A 16468-nucleotide genomic window follows, 5' to 3' on the forward strand; every position below is an offset into this window, starting at 1 on the left:
CCCACGAGCTAAACAACTAACTTATAAGCTTACTTTAAAAATACAGGTTCTCGCACATCTTGCTCAGCGCGCTAAAATAAGCAACCCTTACTTGGTAAGTAAACGAAAACTATGAAGATTACCAAAAAAACAAAGATCAAGCTGCCAAAATTGGTATTCAAAAACCACTGACTGCCGCCACATACTGTCATGGGCTGCCGCCATGCACCAAGGGGTGGTCGGCATGCGCCAGTGGCTAAGTTGATCACCGAAGATGCAATATTCTGTCACCACACGGAATAATTTATGGAAATGGAATATCTTGTCATAGGATGAAATACTCCGTCATGGTTAACGAAAATAGTACAGAATATACCTGGAATATTTTGACCAGAATTCAGAAATGGGTCTGGGTGTTGGGTCGCTACCGGGTTTAGACAGAGTATGGTTCAACTTGAGCCGAATCTGGGTTGCGGGTTTGCCCGAATCCCCGCCAGTTTTTTTTAGGCTTTAAAAATCTAGAAACACGTGACAATTTCATGCATACATAACATATTATATACATATTCCAAAAAAAAAAATATTTATTTGTGCCACGTGGCAGTCAATACTGCATCCCATCTTTCAAAATTTAAAATTGAAACGGGTGGAAAGATACCGTTTGAGTGTTTGGATACAACTCAAAACCCAAAACCCGAAAAGCCGTTTTTCTCTCTCTAAAAGTTCCTCGTTTAATATTTCAATGGGAATCCACATTCCCGCTCATTCCCTTGTGCCAAACATTTGACCTGTCGTCCCAAATCCAAAAGCCTAATCCCTCTCTCTCTCTCTCTCTCTCTCTCTCTCTCAAATTTGAAATCTGCAAACCCTAGGAAGCAAAGCTCAGAGATGAACCAGTACCACATCTACGAAGCCATTGGCCACGGAAAATGCTCGGTAGGATTTGCTTCGCAAGTTCTTTTGCATTTCTCCTAACTCGCCGATTCAGCGACTTTTAGTTCAATTTGTTGCTTAATTAATCCGATTGGCGTTGGATTTGCAGACTGTGTACAAAGGGAGGAAGAAGAAGACGATTGAGTACTTCGCGATTAAGAGCGTCGAGAAGTCACAGAAGAGCAAGCTTCTCCAAGAAGTAAGTAATTAAGTTTAGTAAGCAAACTATGAACCAAAATTCGGATTTAGCAATGTATGGGCTTTAATTTAGTTTGGATAATTCAAATTCGAAGACGATTTAGGTTATAGAGTTTTCCATTTGATGCAGGTGAAGATTCTTCACATTCTAGATCATCAAAATATCCTCAAGTTTTACTGGTGGTGAGAATTCTTCGTCAGATAATCGCTTGCGAAATATCAATACCTGTTTATCTTTGATTCGAGCTAAGAATTGAATTGTTTATTTGCGAATTTCCTTTTTTGTGTGCCGCTATAAAATGCAGGTATGAAACTTCTGCTCACTTGTGGTTGGTTTTGGAGTATTGCGTTGGGGGCAATTTGATGACACTATTAAACCAGGTAATTAATCACTTAATCTGAGCCTCGCATTGAAGTTATGTGTAGAGTTTGTGGATATATTATATTGTACAGATGGAATCATTTCTAATTTGGTCGGTCTTATACCGGTGCTAATGTTTATGTCGAGATGATTCTGTGTTTTTAGAAATGTGATACTGATAATGTATAGAAATGCAGGATAAGCAGCTACCTGAAGAGTCAATTCATGACCTTGGGTGTGACCTTGTTAGAGCTTTGCTGTAAGAACCTTGAATTGCTTCATTTTTCTGTCCTTGTTACGAGTGTCTATTTCTTTACTTCATTTAATTCATGTTCTCGAAATGTTCACTTCCGGTTAGGTTTTTACACTCAAAGGGAATCATATACTGTGACTTGAAACCATCAAATATCTTGTTAGACGAGAATGGCCGTACAAAGGTATAAGGCAGGCTGCTGTCCTTGCATATTTCTCTCAATTTTTTTATATGTTTTTTTTTCTCTTCATCTGAACTAGTATGTTTGCACAATGCAGCTCTGTGATTTTGGATTGGCGAGAAAATTGAGTGATATATCACAAATACCTTCTTCTTCAGTAGGTTATCTTGCCACAACATGTGAATTTTTTTTTTTTTTTGGATAAAGTAATCTGAATGTAATTAGAAAATATGAGAATATTAATGTAGCTTTCCCTTCTTGTATATGTTCAGTTGCCACAAGCGAAACGCGGGACACCTTGTTATATGGCTCCTGAGCTTTTTGAAGAAGGGGGTGTCCATTCATATGCATCTGATTTCTGGGCCCTTGGGTGTGTACTGTATGAGTGCTATGCTGGGAGGCCTCCTTTTGTGGGTAGGGAATTTACTCAGCTAGTAAAATCCATTATATCAGATCCAACTCCACCTCTACCTGGAACTCCTAGCCGTTCTTTTGTCAATCTAATAAATTCTTTACTCATAAAGGATCCAGCAGAAAGAATACAGTGGCCTGAACTTTGTGGTCATGCTTTCTGGAGGACGAAGTTAACTTTAGTGCCTCTACCTCCTCAGCCTGCTTTTGATAATATGCTAGAGCAATATGCTCGGCCATGTCTGTCAGAGCGCAATAGTGATAAATCTTCCCAAATCAGAACTCCTAAATCTTGCCAAAAGGATGTTAAAGGAACTTTTAAGCAGGATGAGAATTCTATTTTGGGAGCAAACTGTCATGAGACTCCAGTCAAGGGTACACCTGGAAGCCGCAGAACTCAAGCAAAGGTTTCTGGCAGAGGGGGTAGTGAAAAACAAAAGGATCCTTCTGGTGCCACGAGGGGTGTGAATCTTTTGAGGCTCTCAAGAATTGCAAAACAGAACCTGCAGAGGGAAAATGAGAAGGAAAACTACCGCAGGCCAGTGTCTACTAATACTGAGAATGATTCTGAAGTCAAAATTGAGAACACGGACATGGAACTTGACTTTAATGAGAACACGGAAGATGACACACATGATGAATCTGATGGGTCTGATATCCAAGCTTGTCCACCTGACAACAAATTTTCAAGTCAGCACCAGGGTAAAATGGAAGAGATGGAAAACAACTTGAACCAATCAGATGCCCTGCCTGTGGTTAGTACACCTGCCTCAGATGAATCCGGAGTTCATGATCAGGAACCATCTCCTCAGAGTATTGAAATGGCTGCAATTCCACCCAGTGCCAGTCCTCAAATTAAAAATCAGAGATTTAAAGAAGGTTCTGGATCTGCAGTTGACTATGATTCTTCAAAATCTCCGAATAACCTTTCACAAGTTCTTTGGCATCCATCAGATCTCTCAGTCAGACCTGTGATGCCCAGCAGAAAATCTGACAAAAATTCGGAGGTAATTCCTTCTCTTCCCTTTGAGGCACTGCAAGCCTCTGACTTTGTGAAGATCTCTAAAGAGCAGTTGGATGCACTCAACAGTAAGATTATAGCCATTTTTAATGGGAACAGTAGCATTGGCGAGAAGCAGAATGTAATTAGATACCTTGAGATGTTAAGCAATAATGCTGATGCTGCAAATATCTTGACCAATGGACCTATCATGCTTTTGCTTGTTAAAATGCTCCGGCTGTCCAAGGCTTTGGCTTTGCGTGTCCAACTTGCTTCACTGGTTGGTTTGTTGATTAGACATTCTACTTTTATTCAAGATGATTTGGCAGATTCAGGAATTTTGGGTTCACTTGCTGATGGCCTTAGAGACAAGCAGGAAAAGGTGAGGAGGTTTTCTATGGCTGCTTTGGGAGAGTTGCTATTCTATATATCCACTCAAAGTGAGCATGCAGACAACAATCCAGCAGAGTCTCCATCAAAGGAAAGCCGGTCCACATCTGGGTGGCAGGTTAGTGTCGTAACTATTGCAACTTGTTCCTTTGCTCCTGATCACATAAAGATTACCGTTATACCTTAATAGCCCGTACTTTTACTCTTAACCGAGTGAAATCTGGAGTTGTATATGCTCTAGTAAACCCTCATTTTTTGTTTCCTCATCAATTGGAGCTAAAAAGTATGTTCTACCAAGAGAACTGTTATTACTGGATGTCCTTGAGTACTTTCCCTTGTTTTCCCTTCACTTCTACTCAATGTTGTCACTGATAAGTTATTCTCCTTGGGGCAGGTTTCAAATGCATTGCTTTCATTGGTGTCATCAATTTTACGAAAAGGAGAGGATGATTTAACTCAGTTATATGCATTGAGGACAATAGAAAATATTTGCAGTCAAGCAGGGCCGTGGGCAGCTCGTTTGACTAGCCAGGACATGATTAATAACCTGTGCTATTTATATAGGGCTGCTGGAAAGCAGGAGAGCATGAGGCTCACAGCAGGATCATGCTTGGTTCGTCTGGTTCGTTTTAACCCACCTAGCATTCAACCAGTAATAGAGAAGCTCTCCTTAAAGGACATAGCATCGGCACTTGTGAAGGGCAGTCTGCGTGAGCAGCAAATAAGCTTAAACCTCTTAAACATGGCCATGCTGGGAAGTCATGTGTTCACGAATGTTGGCAGGTACCTCCTCCCATTGATGGAGGATAAGAATCTTGTCCCAAGTCTTGTGTCTCTTATTGATCAGGGAAGTGAGGTTTTGAAGGGAAAGGCACTTGTTTTTGTTGCTCTTCTTTGTAAGAGCAGTAGGAGGTGGCTGCCACATTTTTTTTGCCATGCCAAGTTGCTTTCTGCGGTGGACAGGTTGGTGAAAGAGAAGGACCGTTATGTGCAGCAGTGTTTAGAGGCATCTGTGTGTGTTGTGGCGTCTGCTATACCCAGTTTACTGGATACTATTACTGGAGATATTCAGAAAATTATGGGAGGTAGGCGCCATGGGTATCAATCTCCCCTTAACAGTAGAGCTGCTCCAAAGACCAATGTTTATACGTTTCCCGTAGTTCTGCATCTTCTTCGAAGCTTGTCTTTTAAGCGCAAAGTGGTGAATGAACAGGTCCTGCAGCAGTTGGCAAATCTAATGAAACTCGTGGAGACACCATTTCAGGTTGGTAGTAGCCTAACCAGTCTGTGTTTAAGTCATTGCTAAGCTTGTCTTTTAATCTGATTTATAATTAAGATGTAAAAAATAGTAGTACTAAAATACTTCTGGCTGATTAGATCAGCTAACTGTTAGTTACTGGAACTTGGGATGTTATGTAACTTTCCCAGTGCTTAGGTACAGTGTCTCGGCAAGTGATCCGAGGTTGTTATAGGTTGGTAAATGCCTGGGCAGGTGACAACCTGATCATTTCCACTATTTAACAGGCCCCTTTTTCTTCTTAATAAATCACTAGTAAAACCATGTCATTAGCTTTTAACTTAGCATGTGGAAGGCTACAGCATAAAAGTCCATTAGCGTGGAGTCTGGACTTATGCTAAATTTCTACTATGTGGGGTGAAAGGTAGTTTAGTCCCAACTTATGACGAGAAAAAGTAACAGATTAATGAAAAGAGAACGTAATATGGTAACATTGATACTGATAAATAATTTGTTATTGATTTAACAGGGCAGGGATGACTTTCAGATTACCCTTCTCCGAATTCTTGAGTCTGTCTCAGAGGAGTCGCATGTGATTCTTGAAAGCCCTGAGATTTTTATTCGTGAGGTTCTCCCCAGTTTGGCTGTTCTTTATAAGGGTAACAAGGATGGTGATGCCAGGTTTCTGTGCTTGAAAATTTTGTTTGACGTGATGGTAATTTTTCTGAATGAACAATCTGAAGATCAACAAAGGTCCAAAGAACTGGAATCCATATCCAATAAGAATTTTCTTCCTCTCTACCCTTCCTTGATTGAAGATGAAGATCCGATTCCCTTGTATGCACAGAAGCTTCTTGTGATGCTTATTGAATTTAATTACATCAAAATTGCAGACATACTAAATCTTAAGATAGTCTCACAATGCTTTGAGTTTTTGCTTGGCGATCTTTCAAGTGCAAATGTGAACAATGTCATGCTATGTCTGGCTCTGACATCGGCACCTGAGATGGAAACCAAGTTACTCTCTCAACTGAAGGTAGTTAGGAAAATAGGAAACCTTCTAGAGTTTGTATATGCAAAGGATATGGAAGATTTTCTGGAACCAACCCTTGGCCTATGTAGGGCTTTCCTTCTACGGTCAGTGAGTGGTAGAAAAGGCTTCATCTACTCAAAAGAACCTGATCTTCTGGGTGATGCGTCTTCTGAGGCAAGTGGTGCTGATCAGCAACAAGGCATTAGAGATATCATGGACTTCGGCAGCAATGTTGGCGTCTTACTAGAGTTGAGTAGATCATATGGAGGAAATGTGGCAGATCTGGCCTCAGAATGTGTTGTCTTGTTGCTCAAGGCAGCTCCAAGGGAAGCCACTGCTGGTCTGCTAACTAATCTTCCAAAAGTTACTGCAGTCCTCGAGTCTTGGCGTAGGGGCGCATCTCACTTATTGGTGCAGCGGGTGCTGCATGCCCTTGGTTATTCTTGTAGGCAATATTTGTTACACGCAATGATACTGTCGATATCTATACCCGAGATCTCAAGAATTGAAGGCATAGTTTCTGAGATTAAAGGTTCAGGTGTACATGTTTTAGCCACCGCTGCTTTCCATGTGGCTGTGGAGTTGCAACGGCTGCCTCGCTGCCTGTAAAGCACTAGAGGTAACATGCTCGTTTCTTTCCCCTCTTTCGTATCATCATAATTATAATCTCTCGAGTTTAATGATTTCTTCTTTTCGCATGCAGTGCTATGCAAATCAATCGGCTTCTCCTGAGTGCTTGATAAGGGATTGACAAGTTATGAAGGTGAGTTTATTTGTTCTGCATTATATTAGGGCCAATCCAGCTCTGGTTGGCTTGCCATTATATAATCTTTGTAAACTTTGTATCTCCATTGGAATTTTGTTTCTTTTGAATATATCTCTTTTTTTTTTTTCTTCTGGAATTTACTTCACTGCAATTCGATCAAAACCTCGTATGCTAATCGGATAAATGCTGGTTCGTTGTGGTACGAAATTGTTTAGCTGTTCGATTAATCCATTCAAATTTACCTAGGTGGTGTGAATTCATCAAATTTATGTGATCAGTGAAATCATGTACACGAAGGTTGTGCATTCCTTGCCTTTGTGACAAGGCTTGTTCTAAATCCTTCTTGATTCCACTGAGACACTGCTCTTTGTATTTCACGCAAAGATTTTGTTGCGCGTATATTGGGCCCAAATGCACCACCAGTTAGCAATTGCTCACAAATGTGCCTAATCTGCGTAGTCGTACCATTTCTTATTGGTGATTAACGTACTTATTTTTTTTATTAGTGATACATCATTTAGTTGTAAATTTAGTCTACAAATTTAGTTTCCCTAGCATTACCCTTATAACAATACATATCAAATTAGATATCGACAACATACAAAATTTAGATCCACTGCTCATGCAACGTTCCGATTTCATCGGGGAAAATTCCTTTGATTGGTGTCCTTGACCTCTTACACTTTTTTAATCAATCATGACTGCAGATCTCTGAATTATGAGCCAATAATGCCCCATGATTTATGCATTAAAATTTCTTATGTTGAGAAAAATATAAACTGTCTCAAGGAAATCTAGTGACTGTTCAGCTCTTTGTTGTATCTGAATTTATAAGGGAAATAATTTTCTCACTAGCCTTTTATTCTCTTACACTTTTATCAATGCTTGTCTTTGTCTCTTATTTACCGTTGATTTATTTAATTTTGTAGCTTGAAACGAGTGAAAAGGTGCGAATGAATAAAATGCAAGGGTGGAAATTGTTTCGCTTTTGCAATTCTTGTTTTAAGATGGATTATATAGATTAACAAATTATGACATCAATCAACTTTTCCATGAAATATTATTATCTTCAAACATTCCCTAGGACTTTCCTACGATGCTCGTGCCTTATAATCGTCAAGTAAATGATAATATGATTGGTGGAGTAAATGATAATATGATCAGATGGAGTAAAAAAACTCACCAGATACTGGTTGTATAACATTTGTGCTTATAATACATATCATATCAATTGTTCCATAACAAAATATCTCCGATTTATAAGATGCACAACAATCAACAATTTACTCATATCTTCTTGGCGAATCCAATGCCATTAAAAGTCCCAAACAAGAGGTTAATCAACTTGATGACCATGCAATATAGGGTGAGTGATGGTTTTGTAACATTGAAGTAATCAAGTAGATTAGGACTTAGGGTTTCGGATTCTCAGAAAAACAAGGGGACAGCAAGGTCACAGGCCAAAAGGGAAAAAAGAAAAAAAAAATCATCTGATTCCAATTAAAAAATCCGGTCAAGTGATCTCCGATCTTTGATCTTTGACTCTTCCGTACACATGCCAACCTGTTTTGCTCAAATCCATCGAAACTTCACTCTACCCATGTGGCACATTTGTCCCACCTAAAGCTTCTAATCATCTACAAGGTATTTGCTACTCCATTGTTAAAAGCATTTACCCGCACCAGAGGTTTTAAGTTCAATTAGTCTTCTCACAAATAGTTTTGTATATAAATATAAAAAGTAATATTTCTAGTCATTATTTCTCTATGATAATCCTTACTTTACTATACTCAAGTATCGTGAAATTCGCACTTGCTACTCTTAGTTTTTTTTCGTCCTAGTTTCTTACCTAAACTTTGATTTTTTTGATACTTTAATACTTCAGTTAATCTTCTTTTCATTAGGTTTTCCATTAAGTGATGACGTGGATAATTTTGGCCTACCATTTTTGTCAAGGGATTGAGAGATTTCTTGTAAATCCAATTCAGATGTGTCTATTGCCACTTCTTGGCAAATATGGTGAGCCAAAGTTATGTCACATCATCATTTAATGTAAAATTGACAAAAAACCTAACAGAAATATTAAAGTGTCAGAAAATAAAAGTTTAGGTATGAAACTAAGAAGAAAAAAAACTAAGGGTTGCCAAAGTGCAAGTTTCACGATACTTGAGTGAGTAAAGTGAGAATTATCCTTTTTCTCTATATACAAATGATATATTTACCTAAAGGGTGAGAGAATAAATTAGTATAGAATTTATCAACCACGAAATTTGAACCTAAGACTTATTAGTTATAATTGAACATAAATAAATTGCTAGTACTAAGACAACTTGTAGTCATCCTTCAAAAAATCCAATCATAATTTCCACCCAAGGCACTTTTTTCTTTGGTTAAACTCCAAAAGCACTTTCACTACACAAATATATAAACCACACTCCACTAAATTTGTGAGAATTGATATCTTCATCATTAGAAATGGCCTCTTTTTGGTTAAATGTAGCCCTCATGATGGCTCTCATGGCCACACCTCTTCTTTCCTTCAATTCAAAAGCCTCAAGCATCTCAGCTTCCCCAACATTCTTCACCAATTCCCCTCCATCTTCTAATCTGCAAGGACTACCTCCAGAAATAGCTCCACTTTTGCCATCTCCAGGTCCTGAGGTGCCTACCACTCCAACTGATTCCTCCAAACCCACCATTCCCTCCAACCCGAGCCCTCTGAATCTCGACGACCCGCCTTACCCTGCACTTTCACCATTTGGGTCATTGCCAGCTTCTTCAGGAGCATCTGCAGATTTAGTTTGGACTCTAAAGGTTGCTACTTTTGCATTTTCAGCTGCATGTGTATTGGTTCATGCAGTTTCTTAGGTTGTAAGTATTTGTTGTGGGATACATGATTCGATTGTCAGTGGTTGTAGTCAAAATTGTCCAATATATATGTATAGGTTAAAGAATTTTTAATTGATTTCGAGTAATATTTAGAGTTTGTAGCTTGACTAATTAAGAAAATTTATTTTTGTATTTGAGATGTTGCATTGAATTATCCAATTCTTCGACATCGATTATATAAAGCATAAATGTTCTGTGTCTTGATTTACTCTCACCACTCACCAAAGACTATGAGTCAACAACACTCATAAGTGATCTCAGTATAGCCGAAAATATTTTCACACGTGAAAAAATTACAATACCAAGAAGTAAAGTGACACATAATTTTTAACTAGATTGAAATCGGATAATTGAAAATAAATTTATTTGAAAGTGCATGTGACATCCTAAGATGTACAGCAATTAACGAGTCATATGTTGTCCTAATTAAAAGAAAAAATAATATTGGTGTTTTAGGTAATCTAATCTGTCTGTTTCTGCTGTCTTGATCCTTAAATACCAATAAGATTTGTTGATCCAAAAAGTGATGGCTGGATTTTAATATGAATGCTTGTCTAATGAATTGTCATACGCCAATCAAGGTGGGTGGGTGGGTGGGGGCACAAATCTGAGCAAAGAAAATGTCCAACTTGGAGGTGGGGCACCGGCGCTTGATTCATCCAATGATTAAGTTTTATTGTATAAAATTTGATGTACATACGTTAGTTAAGGCCATCTCCAACTGAAGAAAGGTTAAGCCATCTCTATACGAAGGCTGGTTAGAGGGTTCATTTTAGCCATCTGGCCCTCCAAGATATTAATATTTTAATGAACAGTACATGGTCATATTTGCTTCCATCTCCAACCGAGAGCCAAAGGGCCATATGGCTCGTTTGGGTCTTGTTACAAAAAACCGTCTCCAACCGAGGGTCATAGGGCCAAACATAATTTATTATTGAAATTTAAAAACTACAGCAATTTAAATTTAAAAACAACAACTTAAATTTAAAAACTACAAATTAAATTCGTAAAAAAAAAAGGGCCCAAAAAAAAAAAAATGAATCCAACAGTAACTAGCCGTTGTATTTGAAATTTTGGCCTACCATTCCTTTCGAATATAACCGACAGGAATAAGTACAATGTTGTTGGATACAACCGACAGGAATAATGAAAATTCTAGCCTAGTCTGGGGGTTGGTTGGTTGGCTGTTTTGGGCCAGCCGGTTGGCCTTTTGGCCCTTTTTTGTCCAGTGGGGCCCACGAGCCATTTGGCTTAGCTCTCGGTTGGAGACAGTTTTTGAGCTATTTTCGACCCTTTAGCCATTTAGACCATTCGGTTGGAGAATTTTTTTTTTTTTGGGCCAATTTTTTATTTTTTAATGAATTTAATTTGTAGTTTTTAAATATAAGTTGTAGTTTTTAAATATAAGTTGTTGTTTTTAAATTTAGGTTGTTGTATTTTTAAATTTAAATAATAAATTATGTTTGGCCTTATGACCCTTTAGCCCACGGTTGGAGACGGTTTTTAGTGACAGGGCGAAAACGAGCCCTATGGCCATTTGGTCCTCGGTTAGAGATGGAGACAAATATGACCTAGTACTATTCATTAAAATATTAATATCTTGGAGGGTCAGATGACTAAAATGAGCCCTCTAGCTAGCTTTCGGTTGGAGATGGCCTTAGAGGGCTCATTTTAGCTCTATAGTCCTCCAAGAAATTAATATTTTAATGAACAGTATCATGCCATGTTTCTTACCATCTCCAACTGAGAGGCTAAAGGGCCATAGGCCAAACATAGTCATGTGACAAAAAACCATATTCAACCGAGGAGGCCAAAGGGTTATAGGTCAAACATAATTTATTATTTTAATTGAATTAATATGGTTATTTAAATTAAACTACCTTACTAATTTTTCGAGATGGAATCTCAATAATTTTATGTTTCGGATTTCGAGTGCCACGTGTCAATATGTGTTCAATAGGATTTTGTTGCACATCTTTGGGTCAAAAGAAGCATGGAGTAGGCATTTAAGTTTTATGTTGTTAAATGTTTTTTTTTTAATGTTGTTTAATGGCTTAGGTAGTTATAGGAAAAAAAAAATTAGAATTTTTTTATTTTTTTTTTAAATTGTAAAAAAAAATATAAAATTTAAATCCAACGGCTACCTGGCGTCATGCTAACACTAGATAGCCGTTGGGCTTGAATTGTGAACAGGCCCCGGGCTGGCTAGCTGGTTCGGACCATCCGATTGGCCCAATTGTGCAATTGCGGCCCGATAGGGCCCACGAGCCCTTTGGCCTAACCTTTTGTTAGAGACGATTTTCGTGTCATTTCAGGTTATTTTTGGCCCTTTGGCCGGATCGGTTGGAGATAGTCAAAGCTAGCTAGTCGCACATGTTAATTGTCTGCTACTCTGCACTCAAGTCTAAATTTCACAAATCCTCTTTCCAACTTACAAGGTGATTGTTCGTTATTATGCACCCAAATCTGAACTCCCCAAACTCCTTTCCGACTAACATGGTCAATTAGTCAACATGGCAATTTGTCCGTCATTCTGCACTCAAGTCTGAATTCCTCAAATTCTTCTATTGAATACTAGGGCAATTGTCCACCATTCTGCACTTAAGTCTGAATCTCTCGAATCCCCTTCCCCGTAATTAATTAAAATAAGAATTTGATTTGTTGAAGGGGCTTCTGAATTTGCACAAATTAGTGTTTGTTATTAAATCATACAAATTGGTGCTTGTTGCATTGATTTTCTTCTCCGTTTCAAGAATTGTCTCGTCCATGAGATTTGAACTCGAATGCAAATAAAATTTAGCACATTAGCAAAAAAAATTTCATTGTTTTTCTCGAGATAAAAGTAAACAAATACAGAACATTAGAAACGCCACTAACGATCGACCTTCAAATTAAGAGCACTAAAACATCCATAACAAAAGATTAATAAAAGTACCAAAATCATAGTATAAAACTCATACAAAGAAACTAAAAGGGGAGAAAAAGGGTCCACATGTTTGTGTTGGTTCTCTCTAAAATTCATTAAGCACTTTTCTTTGCAACGAGATCCTCGATCAGATCAGCTGCATCTTGAACAGTAGCGATGGTCTGGGCATTTTCTTCCTCCACGGTGATGCCAAACACCTCCTCAAGTCCCATCACAATCTCAACCTATATCAATGGGTGGGAATATATCAATCAGGATAACCAAGTAAACATAGAAAAACAAACATCTGTAACAAGTTGCAACCAGTTTTGCACAAAGAAACACGTCAAAAAATGTTGTAATCTGAAAGTGGTAAGGAAATTTACTCTTTAAAACTAATTAGAGAGGATTTAGAGATAATCGGACTCCATAGAATGATGTATATATCCACCCTATAAAACCCCTATAATTTTGTAATTCTAATTGCATTCTAGAAAAGGAAAAACAATATAAAGCTAATGATTAATCAACATGGTAGAAAATGAGAGCAACAAAAGATAATTGGTAATTACTGTGTCAAGAGAATCGACGCCAAGTTCTGAAAACTTTGAGCCGGCAGACACATCAATGTCTTCTGCTAAAGCCAGCTGCTTCTTCACTATGCCACACACCTCAGTGATAGTCTCCGGTTTGGCCTGCAAAAAGTTTTTAATACCATATTACTATTATAATTGTTACACAATAGGGATCTGAGATATTTCATTAATATAGACCACTAATCACTGTTACCTAACTTGTACTCGACAGAGTTAGTACCTTCAAAGAACACAAATGTTTTCATAGACAACACAAGGCTAAGCATCATATCACATGGTTATGATATCCAAAGGATAATTTGTTTTGTAAATTAAAGAAAACTATGGAAGAGTGTAGGAATCATAATGAGCCATGAGGGGATGGATACAAAGCACTGGCTTTTTGAGATGCCATTATTTGTTATCAGGCCCTCTTTTAGCAAAATAAAGAAGACAATCTGAGGTATGCGTTAGAGGAAACAACACTCCATGTCTCTCCCTCAAAGGATAATTTCTTTCATTACAGAAATCTTCTAAAAAATGGAGCGGAAATGTTAAGGCAAAAAATGGATTTTCCAACTTGTCCAACCAGCACTATATTTTATCAATTCAAAAGAAAATGTACATTTATAAATTATAATCTAATGCCACATCACAGGAAATGAAGATACATTTACAATGCACAAATTTATGTATGAGACAGACGACAACAAAACTAAAAGTTACAGTAGCTTTATGATCAATTAAGCTTACCACACAAGAAACTTGGAAGGGCCCAGGTCAGGAACTGATGGATGGAAAGCGCTTTCCAGTAATGGAAAAGTAAACTGATTTCAAACCAGAGCTCCTGCTGCTGGGTGCCTAATTCAACATTCAACCATAAAAACAAAATGTCACGAATGAAAATATAACATATGAACTTGAAAAAATAGCAGCATCTAAGAAATGTTGTAAATATGAATTAAACAAAACAACAAACTAACTAAAAACAAAGTTCTAGAGGGAGGGAACTTGTGGAGTGGAAAAAAACCGACTCAATACCGTATTCCTGAGAAACACATTGTATTCCTTCGGTAGTACTTGTACCATAAGATTCTCCAAGTACAATACACGCAAGTGTCCTTTTGGAACTAATTAAAGTAAAAAAACACGAGAAACACAACATATCCCTTTAGCAGTACTTGTACCATGAGTATCTCCAAGTACAATGCATACAACTGTCTTTCGATATCATTTTCAATGTCATTAGCTTCGATAAATCAATCACTAGCATTGGTTAATTTGAACTAATTGTGTAAACCAACTTAACGAATTGTGTAAATCAATTATGATGTTTTGGTTAATCTAACTCAATGCATACAACTATTAGCACAATCCAATAAACGATTTTCGGAACAAAGTTATTTACTGTTGTGCCCAAAAGCTAGAACTAAAACAAAATCATGAAGTTCAAAAGCTGCACCATTATATCAAAGATATAAATAGCTTCAAATCACCAATGGGACCCATCAAATGTCTAACCCAACTAGGAACATGCAAATATTTTCCATTTCCAAACTTCAAATTAGCAGATGATATTATTCTAAAAAAATCAATTGAATCATAAATGTTATACTCAAGCTACTCTCAGATCATTAAAAGCTCAAACTTTGTTATCAGAAAATGTAAATTTCAAATCAAATCAATTTCAATTAATCAGAAGTGAAAGCAAAAAGCTTCTAGATTTACACCAAAAACAATCAATACCCAACTCAGAAAATCTACCCAGATTCACAAATTCCACAATCTGAGGATCCAAATCTACACCCACAAACCCAAACCCAAATCCAAAACACAAAACATAAAAATAAAGAGGAGAGGGAAGAAAGATGGAAACTTTATCCAATTACCAGAGTGGGCTTGAAGGAAGTGGAAAGGGCAGTAGAAGCTTGGGCGAGGGAAGCCATTGGAGTCGACAGAGGAGAGATCTGATATCGAAAGAGGTGAGAAATGAGGGATAGAGAGGAGAAATTTTTAGGTGTACAGGTAATCATTAGAATTTGATTTTATTTATTTATTGAAAAATAAGTAAGGGATAAGTGAGGATTTATGAGTGAGGATACCCGGTACACCTAAAAATTTCTCGATAGAGAGAGGGGCGGCGAGCACGAAGAGTGTGAGTAGACTGTAGAGAAAGAATTGGGGTTTATGATTTGGGAGAAATTTTTTAAAGTGACGGGAACACCACCTCAGCAAAGCCAGGTGGTGTTCCCAACCTATTAAATGTTGACAGTTAGATGTTGTCATTTGTTCACTTAAAAAATACTTGAAAAAGCTGAAAACTCAAAAACCAAAAGATTCCTCATAATTCTGTTAACATCTCCGTTTCTTCGTTTCAAATCAAAAGCTTCTTGTGAACTTCAAGGGAAGTTGCAGACTCAATTCCCTCTTCTTTCTTTGAAAAATAACAACAATTCCCTCTATTTCTCACAAACTCAAACCCAGACCAAGGTATTATGGATGGAGACTCAAACCCAGACCAAGGTACTACGGATGAAGACTCAAACCCAGACCAAGGTATTACGGATGAAGCCTCAAACCCAGATGAAAGTAGCTTTCTGCAGGTAGACTCAAACCCAGATGAAGGTAGACTCAAAGAGGTAGAAGAGGAAGAGGAAGAAGAGGAACCCCACGTGGAGTTCTGGGACGAGGAACCAGAGGGCTGGAGGTTGAGCTGGGGCGCTGCAGGTAGACTTAAACCCAGACGAAGGTAGACTCAAAGAGGTGGAGGAGGAAGAGGAAGAAGAGGAGCCCCGCGTGGAGTTTCGGGACGAGGAACCGGAGGGCTGGAGGTTGAGCTGGGCCCTGGAACCGTAAAGGATGATGGCGGCCTGGTTGTAGGTGCAGCTAGCATCCTTGGCAGTGGCGAAGGTCCTGAGCCACTTGCGTGTGCGCTTACGCGACTCACGGATCTTAGCCACCCATTTGCCCCAGCTCCGCTTGCGCATACCACGGTACCTGAACTTCTTGTTGTCAGGGCCTCCGTTGCCCTTACACTTTCTGTTGTTGTTGTTGGTTATTTTTGTTGTGGCGGTGGAAGCAGTGATAGAGCTGCCCTAAACCCAATTTAGTTTTCTGCCGGTATGATTTTTAATTTTGTTAGATTTTCATGGGTAGAATAAATGGTCTGAAAACCTTAAATGTTGAAGTTGTTTTCTCAACTTAAACCCAGATTTCAATTGAAAAGCTCTTGCGCCGTTAGGCGATCACAACAGGGCTATTGCCAAATTTTTTTGCTTTTCCAGTTTAGGGGTTTTCCAAATTCTGGATGGAAACTTGGCCTCATCACAACAGGGCTGCCAGCAATCTGAAGTCCAT

The 16468-nt window shown here is 38.2% G+C and overlaps 2 protein-coding genes and 1 pseudogene across 2 annotated transcripts; 2 read left to right on the forward strand and 1 right to left on the reverse strand.

Moving 5' to 3' along the window:
- Positions 1-799: 799 nt before the first annotated feature.
- LOC137738195 (serine/threonine-protein kinase RUNKEL-like) lies at positions 800-6854 on the forward strand. The gene is made up of 11 exons (XM_068477826.1): positions 800-915; positions 1022-1111; positions 1241-1293; positions 1416-1491; positions 1669-1730; positions 1830-1908; positions 2003-2062; positions 2178-3824; positions 4101-4970; positions 5473-6595; positions 6680-6854. Exons 1-10 carry the CDS (start codon positions 868-870, stop codon positions 6583-6585), a joined length of 4098 nt encoding a protein of 1365 aa, XP_068333927.1. The 5' UTR covers positions 800-867; the 3' UTR covers positions 6586-6595; positions 6680-6854.
- Positions 6855-9217: 2363 nt separating this feature from the next.
- On the forward strand, positions 9218-9610 carry LOC137736173 (classical arabinogalactan protein 27-like). Its single transcript, XM_068475498.1, has one exon. It carries the CDS (start codon positions 9218-9220, stop codon positions 9608-9610), a length of 393 nt encoding a protein of 130 aa, XP_068331599.1.
- A 2905-nt stretch (positions 9611-12515) lies between these two features.
- On the reverse strand, positions 12516-15109 carry LOC137738283 (acyl carrier protein 1, chloroplastic-like; annotated as a pseudogene).
- Positions 15110-16468: the final 1359 nt, after the last annotated feature.

Source organism: Pyrus communis, chromosome 6 (assembly GCF_963583255.1).
Source record: "Pyrus communis chromosome 6, drPyrComm1.1, whole genome shotgun sequence".
NCBI lineage: Eukaryota > Viridiplantae > Streptophyta > Magnoliopsida > Rosales > Rosaceae > Pyrus > Pyrus communis.